The 19,162-nt window shown below is 39.5% G+C and overlaps 1 protein-coding gene across 3 annotated transcripts in view; it reads right to left on the bottom strand.

The window, feature by feature from the left end:
* LOC136871616 (leucine-rich repeat-containing protein 59) overlaps positions 1-19,162 on the bottom strand; it is a 101,649-nt gene that overhangs the window by 5,457 nt on the left and 77,030 nt on the right. For all 3 annotated transcript variants that reach the window (XM_067145079.2, XM_067145080.2, XM_067145081.2), the window contains exon 6: positions 18,477-18,701. In XM_067145079.2, the coding sequence (XP_067001180.2) occupies positions 18,477-18,701 (225 nt within the window). The remainder of the gene's footprint in view (positions 1-18,476; positions 18,702-19,162) is intronic.

Below are 19,162 nucleotides of genomic sequence, written 5' to 3'. Positions count from 1 at the left end.
GATAATCCAAAAGTGATGCACAGTTTTGTCCAAAAATTTGTCCACTCTAAGTACCGAATCCTATATAAGAAAACTTGCAGTTACCAGCCCCTAATATACCACAGTTATCAGCATATAAATTGCCTTCAGAATCAGTTTGTGTCATTGTTACTTTCACTACTGCTAGGCTCATCATTTTCATTTTCACTACAACTAGGTTCATCACTAACAGTATATACACACACTTTCATTGTTGTCCACAAGAAGATCCATAATTACATCTGAATATAATTTCTAGCTTGGATCAACCATCTCAAACAATATGTAAGCATGAGCTGCTATTCCATGGAACATAATGCACAGATATTATAAAAGTGACAATAACATAGTACAGAGTTTACACGAGCAGACAGCAACACATCCAGACACAGAAATTCTCACAGCAATGAGATCAGCGAACAAACTAAAAAAATTGTCCCACACGAGTTCTCATCTGTACCAGTAAATCTACTGATATCAAGCTGATGTACAATAGAATCATGATGCATCATTCCTGGGACTATAAGTTTTCCTGTATTCATCATTCAATTTATTCAGTCCCGAAAATGTTCCATATAAATTCCACATAAATGTTAAATTTCCCCGCATCCATTGTTCCTCAAGCTGTTTTACTGCATCGATCGTAAAAGAAAATATTTGTTCTCTGCCACAATTTTCCTGTACTGGTCGTTTATGAGAAAAATATATGCAAAAGTTTTTTTGAATTTAAGCAACAGCTCAATACTCTAGCATAGAATAGTGGTAACTTGTTATGCAAGAATGTACAAGCGATTCGAAGCTGCTAGGCATGGGCAAGTATCTCGGCTGGAGTGCAGCGTGCAGGTTATTCATGTGCAACCTATGAGCCTCCTGGTGCCAAGGCTTCTGCTCAAAGCGTTAAGGGCATCATTGTGCTGTTTCATTTCATTCTGAATGGTCCTGTGCTGAGTTTTGGTTGTGAGTGGCAGTTACAATATTATCTACCATTCGTAATTACATTCCGTTTTTCTAATTTTTTTCCTGTGTGTACTGTTATTTATAAAATGTAATGTCCTGTGGAAAATGTAAGAACTCTCAAAGAACAATTGAAAATTATAGAAGAAGTTGAAACTAATCCATTAAAAAAAAAAGTGTATATATTGTTGTTAGAGTCTTCAACATTAATCTCTATATTTGCCGAGAAGAATGAGGTAAGAGAGAAAATTGATAAATGTGGCAGTTCAAGTAAAAGAAAGAAAACCCAGGAGAGAATCTACATTTGCTGAGCTGGACACTTGGTACCAGCAAGCAAGGGCTTCCAATATCCCTATAGATGGAACCATATTATGAGGGAAACATTGATAATGTTGCTGCATGAAATGGATGGGTCGCTCTATTTAAAGATCAACATGGACTAGTCTTCATGAAGATTTCCAGAAAATGTGTTTCTGTGGTTTGGAAGATTGCCATCGCTGGTACAGGGTAAGAGCTGTGTGACAAACAGTATATGACACAGATGAAACTCTACCTTTATAAAATGTCCTTCTGGACAGGACACTGGCACTGAAGGGTGAATCTTGCCATGGGGAGAAAAGTTTGAAAGATCGACTACCCATTCCATTGTGCGTCAACAGTGATAGCAGTAATAAAACATAGCCAGTCACAGTGTGAAAGTCATTAAAACTATGCTGTTTTAAGAACATGAAGAAACTACCCGTGAAATATCATGCTAACAAAAAGGCTTTGATAACAAGTGATTGTTGTTATTGCTTGTTGTTTAAAGGGGCCCAACATCTAGGTCATTGGCCCAGTTGACCCCTGAAATTTTATTCAAAATATTTAACATCATTCAATGCCTCTATGGGCCACAAGGAAGGAAAGTCAGGATCTTTGTGGATAATTGTGCCATTCATGCACAGGATGTCAGTTTTTTTGTGGTGTGAAAGTTGTGCATTTCCTCCCAAACTGTACCAGCATGTTGCAGTCTCCTGATCTTGGGATAATAAAATGTTTCAACGCCTAATGCAAACTGCTGTGTACTTGTTGAATACCGGGGAAAAGTGAGAAAAAAAAAAAAAAAAAATTTCTACAAGTGATCAATTTCACAGTGGCAGCTTGGCAGCAGGTGTCCCAACCTACTGTAGAGAACTGTTTCCATAATGGTGGTATAATTGGTTCATTGAGGAGTGGAAATGGAAAACGACCTAAGTGCCAGAAGGTACCTAGTGGAGAAATATGGACAAAACGATTGCTGTCAAAAATATGGCACTTACGTTTTCTCCATTTCCCTCTGCTGGCACGCGACGTTTTCCAGGCCGGTACGCACCACAATAATGAATGACCTATCATTCTGTTTTGGAACGTACTCGGTGCATTTAGGAACATTTTATTGAGTGGTATATACTATGTATGTATTCATCACATTTTATCTCTCATACATTGTGATGTAAGCCTACATACTATCTAACGTGAAAAGTGTATATGTATGACACATTTCTAGTTAAGTTTTACAATTGTGCAGGTTATTATTATTATTATTATTATTATTATTAATACAACTTCCCCCATGTGGAGGCTGCCACAAGGACAAAGTATGTCGACTACACAGTATTTTGTCTTCTAAGTTACTGTTGAGTTTGCTAGTGTGGCAGATAGAAAATAACCACCACAAGGCTCAGGAATAAATCTGCACTGAATTTAGGATATGGCACGATGTATGATTCTTCAAATGTTATATAGATGATTGCGGAATATGGTCACAACCTCGTATTGTGGCGATAGCGATGTCGTGAAGTTGTGTCCGGTTGAGACCGAGAGAATCCCATAGCGGTACAAGAAATTTAGGGATTGTACCTCAAGCTCCGATCATGAGTCCATGGATGGAAATATTGTCTAGGTGATATTTATCTTTATAGTATTGTCATTTACAGTTGGCAGGTAAATTGACTTCTTTTCGGCGTCCACCTCTTCGGCCTGGCCAACGTGTGACTAAGTGTATTGTGGGATCTAAGATTAGTCCTTGCTTGCTAGCTGGTTGAAAGGCTATCATGTCAAAACGCCTGTTACTCCCGTCGGTAGCTAGGCCAGAGACCTCTTCGTGCACCGTGAAACCGTGATCCCTCAGTGAGGTCGCAATCATGTGTCGTATTGTATGATGGCGGGAATCTCTCAATACCTCCCCATGAGGGCAGGCTCCCAGGACATGGGCAAGAGTTTCGTGCTCTCTGTGGCAACGCCGACAGAGGGTGTTGTCCTGGGACCTTCCTGGCACGTAGCGAACGGTGCACACATTCGCTGTCATCTTGATGGCCTATGTCCATTCCACACAGGATAAGCCTCTGTGATCTCTTATCTATTTGTTCCCTGGTGTGTATTCCTGGAAGAGACCAACGCCCTTTTCTTTGTGCAGCAACTTCGTCCATGACTGAACTTCTCTGTCTCGTAGTATCTGTCAGACCTTCCTTACATTGGGAAGATGGCTACTTTTGGACATAACTTGATCATTCATTTCTATGCCTAGATCTTGCAAACAAATTCCCTATACAGCATAGAACATGTTAAAGAACACTGATCTTCATTATGAAAGGAAACATACAATACGTGCAGGACGTGTTATGAAGTGGATAATATCCGCATATGAATGTTACACTGTGCATGAATATGAACACACGGTTTCTTTTCAACACAGCTGACGACAGTAACCTATATACTTTACATCTAAGTAGTCACAGAGCGCCAGCAGATCCTCCTTTTCTGCACTGATATGATGATGCTTCTGCACACGGGGAAGCTGTGATGGTGGAGGAAGCCCCCATATTTTCTTTGTTTTCTTAATTATCATGTAGGACACCCAATCACTATCAAATGACGTTCTGACATGTATTACTTTAGGGTGTTGGTTACTCACTCTAATGTGTGAGGTTTTTCTGAGTTGCAGCTTGGTAGTATTAATGTACTCGTTGGCGAGAGCTCCAAAGTCAAACCAATCATCATTACACATTTTAACTATCTTGAATTAATTTTTTTTGGTCTTGCAGACTTAATGACGGCCTCTAGCTCATCTGGGATCATGGCTTTCATTACTCCTTTCCTTTTCTCAATGAGACCGAAGTCCCTGTCACATGTCATGAAACTATGTCCGGACACTAAGAATTTTAAATCAATAATATCAAAATGGTCTTTAGCAACTAAATAAATGAGTGTCATTATCATCATCCTGTTTTTGTTTTGTGATGTGCAGTTGTCACACCATATAAAAACGTTTTGTTTGTTTGTATATCCGGACGTCATCACTTTGAATACACAAGATGATATTTCATTACCCCCCCCCCCGACCTCCGCTCCCTTCATCCCACAAGCACATGAAACTGTCATTGGTGCCTGAAACATGTATACATTGATTATAGCAAGTTAGTTGTCGTGAGTAAAACATACTGGAATGCATGAGCGTCGGAATGAACAGAACCTGTTGCATACCCATACTCGCTGTGCAGATACTACTGGTGGGTAACTGAGAATCACAGATATCAATTTTCATAAGTGTTTGCGTTTTTTCCGCTTGCTCTGCACGTAGCTGTAATTCACTGTTGGTCTTGTATCATTCCGACTCTGAAGACGTGGCTTTCACAGCAACCTGCAGGATTGTCACTATGCTGGCAAGTGTCTGTTCTGGGTTTAGTAATGGAGAGCGTCTTAAAATCGGTCTTGAAGATGCCGCAATAGTATTTGTATGTCACCTTATTGTCTGGATACTTTTCTTTGAACGCAGTAAACATCTGGTGGTAACTTAAATCGGGACTGAGATATTCTTTCTGCGATTTCTTCCTACCGAAATGACTGCATTCTCGGGAAAAGGAATTTATATGGTTTTTCACCAGATCCCTGTCATTTGTGTTGAACTTAACCTTATGCCTGTTTGAGCCTTCACATTTCCCCCTTCCGTCTTCATAAACCGTAACACCTTTTGTTTTCTTTTCTTAAAGTGTCCGAAGCCGTCGATTTGTCACAGAAAAACGTCCTTGAACACCTTACTGTACACTTGCACATGCTCACCTCTTCCATTATGGACACTGTAGCACACTACTTGTCTCTTACTTTCTGACGGATGGTTGTATGTTCCGTGTCATCTTCTGTTTATGTTCACAAGTTCCAGTCTATTTAAAAGTTATGTACCTTGCTCATTTTCGCCAAAAGTATAGAACTGGGTAAACAGACTCTCCCTGTACTCGCATAGTAACGTCTTTATTATTATTTTTTTTGCTTTACGTCGCACCGACACCGATATGTCTTATGGCGACGATGGGACAGGGAAGGGCTAGAAGTGGGAAGGAAGCGGCCGTGGCCTTAATTAAGGTACAGCCCCAGCATTTGCCTGGTGTGAAAATGGGAAACCATGGAAAACCATCTTCAGGGCTGCCGACAGTGGGGTTCGAACCTACTATCTCCCGAATACTGGATACTGGCTGCACTTAAGCGACTGCAGCTATCGAGCTCGGTAGTAACGTCTTACAAGCATATTTACACTTGTAAGTTGTTCTGATGGTGCTTTCTTGCCAGGAATCTCACGACCTGTAGATGTTGTGTAAGGTTTACCAGTGATACGTTTCTCCTTACGCTCTTTGTTTATCGTTGATTTATAAGCCTTCAGAGATGTATAAGGTTCCATGTCAGTTCATCTGAATTACACACACACAATGTAATAACATGTCACACAACCGCTATTACAGCACTGGCTAGTACAATGAAATGTGATGCGAGCTGTGGCACTACACACATCGACGACCGGACCTCCCTAGGCACTTGTGTCACTCTCCAAGCCACGGTTACTGGCACTAGTGTCTGCTTGAAATCCTAACGCTATCTGTGTACCATGCTTGGAAGGAATATAAATGTTTCTGGTACATGAATCCTTTCCAAGAGAGATCACCACAACACACAGACTCACGTCGTAACAAAAACCTCAAAATGACATTTGCGGCAGTTACGTCGTTTTCCATTTCCATTCCTCAATTACTCTGGCATGGGGGCTGGGTGCATGTGACATCTTCATCATCATTTCATCCTCATCATGACGCGCAGGTCGCCTTACGGACGTCAACGGAAAAGACCTGCATCTGGCGAGCCGGACTTGGACACTCCCGGCACTAAAAGCCATATACCATTTCATTTTATTTCACAATGTTGGTTTCAACTATCAGCTACAAGCTGCGGAAAAATAGACCCCGCTGAAAATCCCCGTGCAAGTGTTGAATATAGTGATGACAATGATGCTTTTAATGAAGACTGGGAGCAATTAAGGGGCAAAAATGATGCCGTCTCCATAGATTTTGAAGACTACGTGCTGGTCGATTCTGATGTAGCCACATGTGGAGTGGAAACAATTGAAGAACTGTATGATGAAAGCATGGGAGGAGAGGAGTGAGGAAGGGGAAGAAGACTACTGTGAGCACCAAGCTGTCCCGAAATGCACCAAAGCGCACGCTGACTTAGTGAAGGCGAGATCATTCGCGTACTTGCAAGATACCAGTGATCTTGAAAAAAAAATAACATTATGGGGTAGGGAAGGCATTGTTTCATCTGAAATGGAAAGCTTTGAAGTAATTTTTTTTTTACTAAAATGATCAAGTAATGAAATGACAGAGGTATGAAATTATACCATTCATTTTTTCTGTTTATAACAAAGCTGATATGTATTAAAATTAGCATTCTGTAGCATTAATTACTTGAAGAAATAGCAATTATTACCTGTAACCTGTTTTGATATGTTATTTGGCATATTTGACAAACATTAATGAATTTAAAAAATTATGAGTTGAGAGGAAGTTGGATGAAAACCAGTGTGGTTTCAGACCAGATTTTCAGTATGCGCCAGGTAACTGAGAAATGCTACGAGAGGAATCGGCAGTTGTGTTTATGTTTCATAGATCTAGAGAAAGCATATGACAGGGTACCGAGGGAAAAGATGTTCGCCATACTGGGGGACTATGGAATTGAAGGTAGATTATTAAAATCAAAGGCATTTATGTTGACAATTGGGCTTCAGTGAGAATTGATGATAGAATGTGTTCTTGGTTCGGGGTACTTACAGGGGTTAGACCAGGCTGCAAGCTTTCACTTTTGCTGTTCGTAATTTTCATGAATTATCTGCTGAAAGGTATAAAATGGCAGGGAGGGATTCAGTTAGGTGGAAATGTAGTAAGCAGTCTGGCCTATGCTGATGACTTGGTCTAAAGGCAGATTGTGCCGAAAGCCTGCAGCCTAATATCTTGGAACTTGAAAATAGGTGCAATGAGTATGGTATGAAAATTAGCCTTTCAAAGACTAAATTGATGTCCGTAGGTACGAAATTCAACAGAACTGAATGTCAGATTGGTGATACAAAGCTAGAAGAAGGTCGATAATTTCAAGTATTTAGGTTGTGTTTTCTCCCAGGATGGTAATATAGTAAGTGAGATTGAATCAAGGTGTCGTAAAGCTAATGCAGTGAGCTCGCAGTTGCGATCAACAGTATTCTGTAAGAACGAAGTCTGCTCCCAGACAAAACTATCTTTACATCGGTCTGTTTTCAGACCAACTCTGCTTTACGGGAGCGAAAGCTGGGTGGACTCAGGATATCTTGTTCATAAGTTAGAAGTAACAGACATGAAAGTGGCAAGAATGATTGCTGGTACAAACAGGTGGGAACAATGGCAGGAGGGTACTCGGAAAGAGGAGATAAAAGGCTAATTTAGGAATGAACTTGATGGATGAAGCTGTACGCATAAACCGGCTTCGGTGGTGGGATCATGTGAGGCGAATGGAGGAGGACAGGTTACCTAGAAGAATAATGGACTCTGTTATGGAGGGTAAGAGAAGTAGAGGGAGACCAAGACGACGATGATTCGACTCAGTTTCTAACGATTTAAAGATAAGAGGTATAGAACTAAATGAGGCCACAGCACTAGTTACAAATAGACGATTGTGGCAACGTTTAGTAAATTCACAGAGCCTTGCAGACTGAATGCTGAAAGGCATAACAGTTTTTATGATAATGTATGTATGTACGTATGTATGAATGAACGTACTGTACTGTATGTGTAAGTGTACTGTACATACATAACCTAAACAATATTACAACAGCATTCTACTAAGTATCTAGACCAATAATAGTTTCAATATTGTTGCCAAAAAAAAGTAAAAATCAACATGAAAATGCAAAAGGAATTGTCATTTTTAGCCACAAATACTTCAAGTTTTGTTCATATATTTGAATTAAACAATAATATTCCACAAGTTAAGAGTTTCTTCCTTCACTGTTTTCCAGTATAACACTGAATGAACTTCTGTTTTTAAATTTAACAACAACTCGCAATTATTGCACGGCTAATCTAAAAACTGACAAAACCGGGCGAGTTGGCCGTGCGCGTAGAGGCGCGCGGCTGTGAGCTTCCATCCGGGAGATAGTAGGTTCGAATCCCACTATCGGCAGCCCTGAAGATGGTTTTCCGTGGTTTCCCCATTTTCACACCAGGCAAATGCTGGGGCTGTACCTTAATTAAGGCCACGGCCGTTTCCTTCCAACTCCTAGGCCTTTCCTATCCCATCGTCGCCATAAGACCTATCTGTGTCGGTGCGACGTAAAGCCCCTAGCAAAAAAAAAAAAAAAAACTGACAAAATATTACTAACGCCACTACTAAAAGAACAGTCTCCGTACTGGTGCCTCCCTTCACCCTTCAGAAGAAACAACAGTCGACCCCAGTCCTCTGTAGCAAGTAGCAACTACACATGTGAGGATTACGGTTCATCAGCTGCGAGCATAATATTCATAATTACAATTTACATATCCATGATCAAGTTATTACATACTTTGTATTTTCCATAAATTGATAATACAAAGATGGAGAACATACACCAAGTTTCCAACCATGTTGTATGTACATTAAAGAACAAAAAGTCTAGAAACCTTCTTTTCCAATTCTAACATAGATACATACATACATTATCATTATAGACTGTTATGCCTTTCAGCGTTCAGTCTGCAAGCCTCTGAGAATTTACTAAACGTCGCCACAATCCTCGATTTGCAACCAGTGTTGTGGCCTCATTTAGTTCTATACCTCTTATCTTTAAATCGTTAGAAACAGAGTCTAACCATCGTCGTCTTGGTCTCCCTCTACTTCTCTTACCCTCCATAACAGAGTCCATTATTCTCCTAGGTAACCTATCCTCCTCCATTCGCCTCACATGACCCCACTACCGAAGCCGGTTTATGCGTACAGCTTCATCCATCGAGTTCATTCCTAAATTAGCCTTTATCTCCTCATTCCGAGTTCCCCCTGCCATTGTTCCCACCTGTTTATACCAGCAATCATTCTTGCTACTTTCATGTCTGTTACTTCTAACTTATGAATAAGATATCCTGAGTCCACCCAGCTTTCGCTCCAATTCTAAATAACAAAAAATTACACATTCTTTGATATCATTTGTATCTCACTGATAATGCAGGTAATCGCCGTAATATCCACTTATAACATTTATATGTAATAAGAGAACTGACTTTAAAAGTCTTAATTATTATGAGATGTAAAAGAAGATTTATTAATTTGACCAATTTTTATTGGTCTTTTGATGATGCTTGTTGTTTAAAGGGGCCTAGCATCTAGGTCTCGGCCTCTAATGGTACGAAATGAGACAAAATATTATAACAATTTAAAAATCCATAATCCTCCACTGACCAGAATTCAAAAACATGAGGACGAAGAATGAATGGATATAAAGTTAAAAGAATCAGTGGATCTGACCCGCAATGCCCCACATTCCTGGAAACTAGCGTTAAACAATAGTATTACTGACCAAGGGACTGCTTCTAAAGCACAATACTGAATCGATGATGCTTGTAGTCTAAACGGGTCCAAAATCCAGGTCATTGGCCCCTCATAATGGTACTTATCGCTAGGAAAGTAGAACCATGCTATTTGTCATGTTGCAGTACTAATCAAAAGTAGCATAGACTCGCGGTATTCCTCACATTATGGTACTATTCACAGGTAATGTAATGCGCACATGTAACACAGACCTATGGTGTTTTGCACATTGCGGCGCTATTTACAGGCAATGCAAACCTATGGAGTTCCTCACACGAGTGGACTAACCACAGGGACTCGCACTATCCCATGGTGTCCTCACATAGTGGGTACTAAGCACAGGCAAGGCAGAACCATGGTGTCGCACATATAAGGGTACGAATCACAGGTACTGTAAAATGCAACCTGAGCCACACACTGTTGCTACGAATCACAAACCTATTTTGTACCTAACATAGTGGTACTACGCGCAAGTAAAAGCGACTCATGGTGTTTCCTGCGTGGTGGTACTAATTACAAGTAGTCTCATGGATCTAATTTGATTATCCCTTGGTCGCCCCTTTTAGTCGCCTCTTATGGCAGGCTGGGGATACCGTGGGTGTATTCTTCGTCTGCGTCCCCCACCCACAGGGGGTTATTGGTCTTTTATGGTCCGTATTGACTTTTACCTAACAATATCCAAACCAAACCCCATGGCACTACAGCCCTTGAAGGGTCTTGGCCTACCAAGTGACCGATCCTCAGCCCGAATGCCTGCACATTACGAGGTGTCGTGTGATCAGCACGACGAATCCCCTCGGCCGTTATTCTTGGCTTTCTAGACCGGGGCCGCTATCTCACCGTCAGATAGCTCCTCAATTCTAATCACATAGGCTGAGTGGACCTCGAACCAGCCCTCAGGTCCAGGTACAAATCCCTGACCTGGCCGGGAATCGAACCCAGGACCTCCGGGTAAGAGGCAAGAACGCTACCCCTACACCACGGGGCCGGCCACCTAACAATCTTACTACACTGAAAAAAAGATGATGATATAAGTCTGCCTTCTTCTTCATCCATTCCCTTTTCCAGATTCTCTCTGGGTAGGGTAGTGTACCAAAGCCCTCCCCTCGATCTTTCCACCATTCCTCTTCTAGTACTTTACTGCTATCGACTCTTCTATTTGCAAAACAGTCCACAACAGAGCTTCTTCATCTTATTCTAGGATGTCCCTTAGGCCTCTTTCCGGTCTCTGTATCCATGAATGTTCTCTTTGGTATTCCCTCTCCTGGCATTCTCATCATGTGTCCAAACCATTTTAGCTTTGCTATATCAATCTTTTCTTGAAGTTTGCACACTATCACGCTTCTCCTTATTTCCTCATTTTGTATTTTATCTCGTCTTGTCTTTCCCTGTACGCTCCTCAAGAACCTCATTTCAGCTGCTTGTACCTTACTTTGGTTCCGCTTAGTTAACGTCCAGGCTGCTGAAGCATAGGTCAGTATAGGTTTATAATAGGACGAATATAAAACCTTCTTGCACTTCATTGGCACATCTTTGTACCATACAATGTCTCTCACACACTGGTAGAAACCTGCAGACTGCTGTATTCTTAAATCAATTTCTCCATCCAAATTTCAATCTTGTGATATCAATGCTGTCCAAATATTAAAAAAATTTCACTATTTCAAGAGGTTCATTTCTTATTTTTCTCTGGATTTTCTGTTACCTCTTGTCATTTAAAGTTAAAAATTTCATTGTTCCGTATTGAAGAATATTACAGTTAAAATTGAAATAATTGATAAAGAGATTCAACCTATTCAATACAAACGAATAAGAAATGTAGTGAATTACATTCCCATTTAATAATTGGTAGAAATGGTACCGGTTTCGACCCTAGTCCAGGTCATCACCAGGCGATTAAGATGAAAAACAATGCATACGATCAGTAGAAGAGGCAATATAAAAATGAAATGGGGGTAGACACTGTAAAACTTAGAAGTAGTAAAATGCAAATCACTCAAAAGAAAACGGTGTGCAATTCTCTGAGCGGTAGCACAGCACACGCAGCACTAGTGATTTGCATTTTACTTCTTCTAAGTTTTACAGTGTCTACCCCCATTCCATTTTTATACTGCCTCTTCTACTGATCCTATGCATTGTTTTTCGTCTTAATCGGCTGATGATGACCTGGACTAGGGTTGAAACCGGTACCATTTCTACCAATTATTTAATGGGAATGTAATTCACTACATTTCTTATTCTTTTGTATTGAATAGGTTGAATCTCTTCATCAATTATTTCAATTTTAACCTCTTGTCATGATAAAAGTTTTACTTTTCGCAGTACTAATCTTCATTCCAAAATTTCTTATCTCCTCATTCCATAAATATCTGTGTCTGTACTTCCTCTTCATTATCTCCCCAAACTACAATGTCATCAGCAAAGAGTATAGACTTTATTTGCTCGTCCATCATCTTCTTGATATTATGTAGAATTCTATCCATGACGATAATGAAGAGTAAGGGAGACAATACACTTCCCTGTCTTAAGCCTGTCTCAACTCTGAACCATTCAGTTTGACCTACTTTGGTTCTAACGCAGCTTTTGCAATTTTGATACAATGCTATTACCATCTGCATTGTTTCATTCCCAATCTGTGCCTCTGTCAATGTTTTCCATGCTAAATTCCTTGGGACACTGTCATATGCCTTTTCCATATCTAGAAACGTTACTACCATGTCCTTTCCATATTCCCAATACCTTTCCATCATTTGACGCGATGTAAATATTGGATCAAATGTGAACCTGCCTCTTCGGAATCCATACTGGTGTTCTGCCAATTTTCCCTCTACTCTGTCCCTTATTCGTCTATCCAAGATTATTTCAAGGATCTTAGCTGTATGAGGTATCAGTGTCACTCCTCTGTAATTCTCACACTGCCTCCTGTCTCCTTTTTTGAAAATTGGTATAATGACTCCTTTTGTCCACTCTTTTGGAACAGTCTTTTCTCTCCATATCACTCTGAAAAGTCTATACAGCCACTGTAGACCAACTATTCCTGCTGCTATTATCATTTCTATGGTGACCTCGTCAATTCCTGCTGCCTTGCCTCGTTTCATTCCTTTAGTGGCCCACTCAATCTCCGCCATGGACATCTTCCATCTGCACTAAATCTGGTTCTTCGATTTCTCCTTGTACCGAGGTATTTTGCACGTTGTAAAGCTGTTCAAAGTATTTTTCCCACCTTTGCCTTGTGAATACTATATAGAAGAACTGTTTAGTACATTATCTAATCGTAAATGTTTCAAGAACAGAGTACATTCTCTTCATCCAAGAAAAATATTTCCTAAAAATCTTGGACTTTTTCATTGCATGCTACAACATAATATAAACACATTACAAATAAAAACTGTTACTATAATTAATTCATCTTCTAATAAAAAATTCTCATTCCTATTAACAAGATTACAATTAAAAAAATCAGCTGTTAAATGTAAATAGAAACTGTTGTTCAATTCACGTTAATTTTTTTTTTTAAGTCTCTAAGATGAGATGTTCCCCGTTAATGGGAATGAGACGATTTTTTATTAGAAGATGAATTATAATAATGTTATTTGCTTTACGTCCCACTAACTACTTTTTAAGGTCTTCGGAGACGCCGAGGTGCCAGAATTTAGTCCCGCAGGAGTTCTTTTATGTGCTAGTAAATCTACCGACATGGGGCTGTCGTATTTGAGCACCTTCAAATACCACCGTACTGAGCCAGGATCGAACCTGCCAAGTTGGGGTTAGAAGGCCAGCGCCTTAACCGTCTGAGCCACTCAGCTCGGCTGAGAAGATGAATTAGTAATAGTTTATTTTTATTTGTAAGGTGTTTATACAGTACTATGTTGTAGCATGCGATGATCAAGTCTTCCAAGATTATTAGGAAATATTTTTGCTGATGAAGAGAATGTACTCTGTTCTTGAAATGCGTACAATTAGATAATGTGTATCTAACAGTTTTTTTGTATACTACTGACAGGGCAGACTCATATCTTCTGTTTTTCAGTGTAGTGAAATTGTTATTTAGAGAAAAGTGAAAAGAAACAGCATCAAAATTGTGCTGCTTATTTTCATCCTGCATATCGTGGTTGCAATATTTTGATACTTCTATGCATAGTATGAGGTTTTCATAACGAAAAATGTCCAAAAATAGTACACGTATTTTATTATTTTGCCTTCCTTCTAATTTTAATGCAACCTGCATTTATAATTTCCCCGCATCCATAGTCATTTTTCCCCTTCCCCTTGAAAAATGCTGCATTGAAGTTTTACTGTAAACACCTTCAAATACCACTGGATGAGTCGGGATCAAACCTGCCAACTTGGGGTCAGAAGACCAGCTCTCTACTGTCTGAACCACTCATGTGGTAGTTTTGTATCATGCAATATATCACTAAAATAAAATACAGTAGAACCTTGATGCATCATTCCCGGAACTGTCATTTTCCTGTATTCATCGTTCAATTTATTCGGTCCCAAAAATATTCCATATAAACCAATGTTAAATTTCCCTGCATCTATCGTCAAAAAAATGTCCTCGGTCATCATTTTCCTGCACTGATCGATCGTTGGTAAAAAAGATATATGCAAAAGTTTAAATTTAAAGCAACAACTTAAAACTCTAACATAAAATAGCAACAGCCTGTTATGCGAGAATGTACGAGTGATTCCAAGTTGCTAGTCTTGAAGCAAGGATCTTGTAGGCTGGAGTGCAGTGCGCAGGTTATTCACGCACAACCACACTATGAGCCTCCTAGCGCCAATACTTCTTCTCAACCCACTAATCGACTCCTAGAAGTATTCTTATTTACAGGAATTAAAATGGAGGCACTGTAAAACTGATTTGCCATTTCCTGTGTTCCTATTGGCTGGTTAGGGCTGCCATCTTCACTGAAAATGAGAAAATGCGCAATTTAAAATTGTCACGGGGTGAGCTGGGTACTTTATAATTAGTAACAAGGCAATTAATCGCGTCGTTCTTTGTAGAGTGTATGGAATGCTGGAGGCCTGTTGACAGCTTTGTTGTCCCCTGCCCAATTGTCCTGTTGCCAGCCAGACCTCACCAAGCCAGACCAATAGTAGTTTCACTAGCCCGGTCTTGCAACTAGTTCGCAAATTGGCAGCTTCGAGTAGTCCGCTATGACATCGTTCGAGCCACGCTGTGTTGGATCTCTAACCTATCGTCCAGGAAGGTTCTACGGAACCTCTACCAAAATGCACGACATCGCCATCACATCCACATATATCATTAATTTGCAATAAGAAAACTGACCTTAAAGGTTTTCATTTATCATGAGATGTACAGAAAAATGAAATGAAATGGCACAAAAGTCATGCTTTATATTTTCATCATGTATATCGTAGTTGCAATATTTTTATGCTGTTATGTATAGTACGAGCATGTCCGGGCTCCATGGCTAAAAGGTTAGTGCGTGCAGGCCTTTTGTCCACGCGGTCCCGATCAGGTTGGGTTTTTAACTTTCCTTGGTTAATTCCAACAGTTTGGGGGCTGCGTGCGCGCACCGTCTTCAGCATTGAAATTCATCATAGGTAGAGCCGCATTTTCGTAGACGCACATATTGCCTACAACATGTCAACTCACGAGACTTGCATGCGCCATTATTGTTGTTGTACTATTATTATTTTATGTGATATGCATAATGAAAAATGCCCAAATACAGTACTTGTATTCTATTATTTTCCCTCTATTTTTTAAGTTGCCCACATTTATAGTTTTCCCGCAACCATCTTCACTTCCCGCTCTGCCTTCAAAAATGATGTATCGAGGTTTTACTGTATGTAGAAATTTCACTCAAAATTGTGAATGACCTTTGTTTACTTTTCTTAGAATATTGTTCTTAAATTCAATAAATTAAAAGAATCCAAAATTAAGCTTCTATACAAGATCTCCCCTATGTAATTTGTCAGAGAACAATGATACCACCTCATAGCAGATACAGGTTGCACTGCATTTTTGATAACATCACAAAAATAGGTGAATAATTTTGTCCGTCCAACCCGCGCAATGCAAGCACGTATCAAAGCCATGTCCACCTCCATAGCATTCTATACCTCCGATGATGTTACACAAATAGGTGAACGTTTTATCAGATATGTCCGATCTACACATCGGTCATGCGATATGTCGGTTTTGTAGTTAAGAATGTCCACCTCTGCAACCTAACGGTTAGCACAATTAGCTGCCGTTCTCGGGGGCCCGAGTTTGATTCCTGTTACTGCCAGACATTTAAAAATGGCAGGAATTTCGGTATACATCCAGCTCACCTCCATTGGGGACGTGCCTGAAAAGAGGTGCAACACCTCGAGATGAGGACACAAGTTTACATTAGTTAAGAAAATTTATGGATGTTGCTATTAATACTGCATTTAATATATCATAACTGCCATTTGAAATTAAAAATTTATCAAATTTAATTTTTTAAATGAAATAATTCAACCAAACTACATCTTCTGTTGGTTGGTTACATATGCTGCAAGCTACCATGCAGAAAGCACAAACGTCAGTTGCACTGAATAATTACCACTGGCAGGCAGGTGCTAGGAAACTACCGTATAATCTTGAATACCGCCTGCCACCGGATAAGATCCGTACCCTTATTTTGAAAGAACAAAATTAAATTTAAAAAAAAGTGAAGTCAAAATTATTTACAATCTTTACCAACACACATCAAATGATTAGAAAATACAAATAAAAGTAAACAAACATTTCCAGAACGATATCCAACAAGTTCATTTATCATCATCATCACCAGTACCAACTTCAGAACTTTCATCAACATCACCTTCCCATGAAATGTCGTCATGGCTGCCATCCATAGCATTAGAAATGCTACATTTCCTGAAGCTCTTTTGTATGAGGTCTCCAGGGATATGATTCCATGCCGTCAAAATCCACAAACACAGCAGCTGAACTTCCGGGCGCTGAATGCGACCAGTTGGGATCAGTGTGCGATTACTGTATTTTCAATTTCCGGAAACTGTACACTCAGCCCATGAAAAGCTCTACGATCACCTCTACATGTTAATAGCACATTTTTCTTCTTTCTCCAATCGCGAATACACGACTCCTTTTTGCTGGAATGCTAGGTACTCTTAAGTTTTTGTTTGTGTTTTTTTGAACTTGTTTAGTAATTTTCTATGGCTGATCTATAGCCTATATTATTATGTTTTCATTTGTAGTAATAATTTTAAAATTTGTTCTGCTTATTAGTTTTATTCTGTACTTCTTTCTATTATTGTTACTATTGTTATTATTTTTGTTTGATGTATTTACACTTTAAAGTCTATATGTCATGAAGGAACGTAATTGGGCTTAGCCTGTGTACCTTCGTATAAATAAATAAATAAATAAATAAATAAATAATGGCTTCCTGAACTACTTTCAGTTTCTCACTTGCAGTAAAACAGCGCAAACGCTTTTTGGAATTCATGTTGATACTCGGAGAACATGCATGAGACTGACGCCAAGCGCGGAAGTAGCATATACTGAGAGCGGAGAGAGAATTGTTGCCAAGCCGCGCCGGCGGTGATGCAGGATTTACGCTCATTCGGAAAGATAAATTTCACAAAATTTTAAATATGACCCGCACCCAATTTTGGAAGTGAAATTTCCAAAAAAACAGTGCGGGAGGTATTCGAGATTAAACGGTATTCACCCACTTGCTGAGTAAACACTAACTGTAGGGGAATGAAGAAACAGACCAACACTTAAAAGAAGGAAGGTATCAGCTAACTAAAAACAGGCCCCAACAAGGTCAGAGAGGGCAAGAATTGACCACAGGAGGTCAAACAGGACAGAAGAGAGAGAGAAACCTGGCACAAGTAAATTGAAGCAATGCCTGACTCAGCAGGGACGTCCAGTCATTCTGAAAGTTTATATAAACGCATAGTAAATATCTTAACAGTTGAAAGTCTTACCACACCATTACTTTAATCTGTGAAAGTCTAGCAATAAGCCCTGCATTGCTGAAGCCATTGTACCCAAACTTCCAGCCTTATCTAAATTAATGCATGACTGGCTTACACAAACTGTATAGTCTTGGAATTATTATTATTATTATTATTTATTTTTGCTAGTTGCTTTACGTCGCGCCGAAACAGATAGGTCTTATGGCGACGATGGGATAGGAAAGATTTAGGAGTAAGAAGGAAGCGGCCGTGTGAAAATGGGAAACCACAGAAAACCATCTTCAGGGCTGCTGACAGTGGGGTTCGAACCCACTATCTCCCGGATGCAAGCTCACAGCTGCACGCTCCTAACCGCATGGCCAACTCGCCTGGTTGCCTTGGAATTAAGGCGTGATGAAAATAACAGACTGGGCATCCAGCTCCTTGGCTTAACAGTCAGTGTAATGGCCTTCGGTCGCGCATTTTAACTGCGTCTAGTAAATTCCTCTAGCTTGGGGACTGAGAGTTTTGTGTTCATATTAATACACATCTTCATTTACATACAGCACATCACACTCCAAGAAGAAGAAGAAGAAGAAGAAGAAGATATTGGAACTTTCTAACAAGGTGAATAAAAAAGGCAATAACAACAACACACAACATCTGTGGCACTGAAGATATAGTAGTAGATATACTTCACTAACCAGAACCTTGCTTGCTGGAATTTTTCTTATGCTTCGCAGCATTATGACCTTTATCTTTCTTAACAGGAATGCTATCACCTCCTGGTGAAGCTAAAGGCATCTTTATTCCATTTTCAGACTTGTTTGGGTTCTTCTCATTAGCTTTGGCAGTCTTCTTCTTTTTCTGCTGCTGCTGTTGCTGCTGAGCTTCTTTCTTTTTCTCAAGCGCAGCCTGTTCTTTCATTTCTGGAAAGACGAGAATACAAAGATCATAGAATGTCTCACAGAAAAAATTAATTAGTCAAATAAATAAATGTACAATCATGATTCATTAATACCAAGGATATTCTGAATATGAACAAAGAGTATGTTTTATGAAAACAAAATAGCTTTTTTGACAATACATGCATTCCATGCAGCAGATCGATAACTCTGGGAGTTACATGTAATAAATATCATTTTTGGTCCGTATTGATGATATTAGATTGAAATAATAACATTAAGTTATTTATTAGACCACCTAATCAATACAAAATCGTCTTGGATGATTTACATAAATTTGTTAGCTAATAGTGGGACATGTTTCGCCTTCTCTGAAGGCATCATCAGCCATAGTCTTAACCTTAAATTAAAAATAAGCGTCTAAATAACATGTAGTAATGAAATGAATTTTAAAAATCTTGAAGAGATTTGAAGTAAAATAACAT

This window comes from Anabrus simplex, chromosome 4 (assembly GCF_040414725.1).
Source record: "Anabrus simplex isolate iqAnaSimp1 chromosome 4, ASM4041472v1, whole genome shotgun sequence".
Taxonomy (NCBI): domain Eukaryota; kingdom Metazoa; phylum Arthropoda; class Insecta; order Orthoptera; family Tettigoniidae; genus Anabrus; species Anabrus simplex.
The sequence above is the reverse complement of the archived record's forward strand: the minus strand, read 5'-3'. Positions and strand labels throughout refer to the sequence as shown.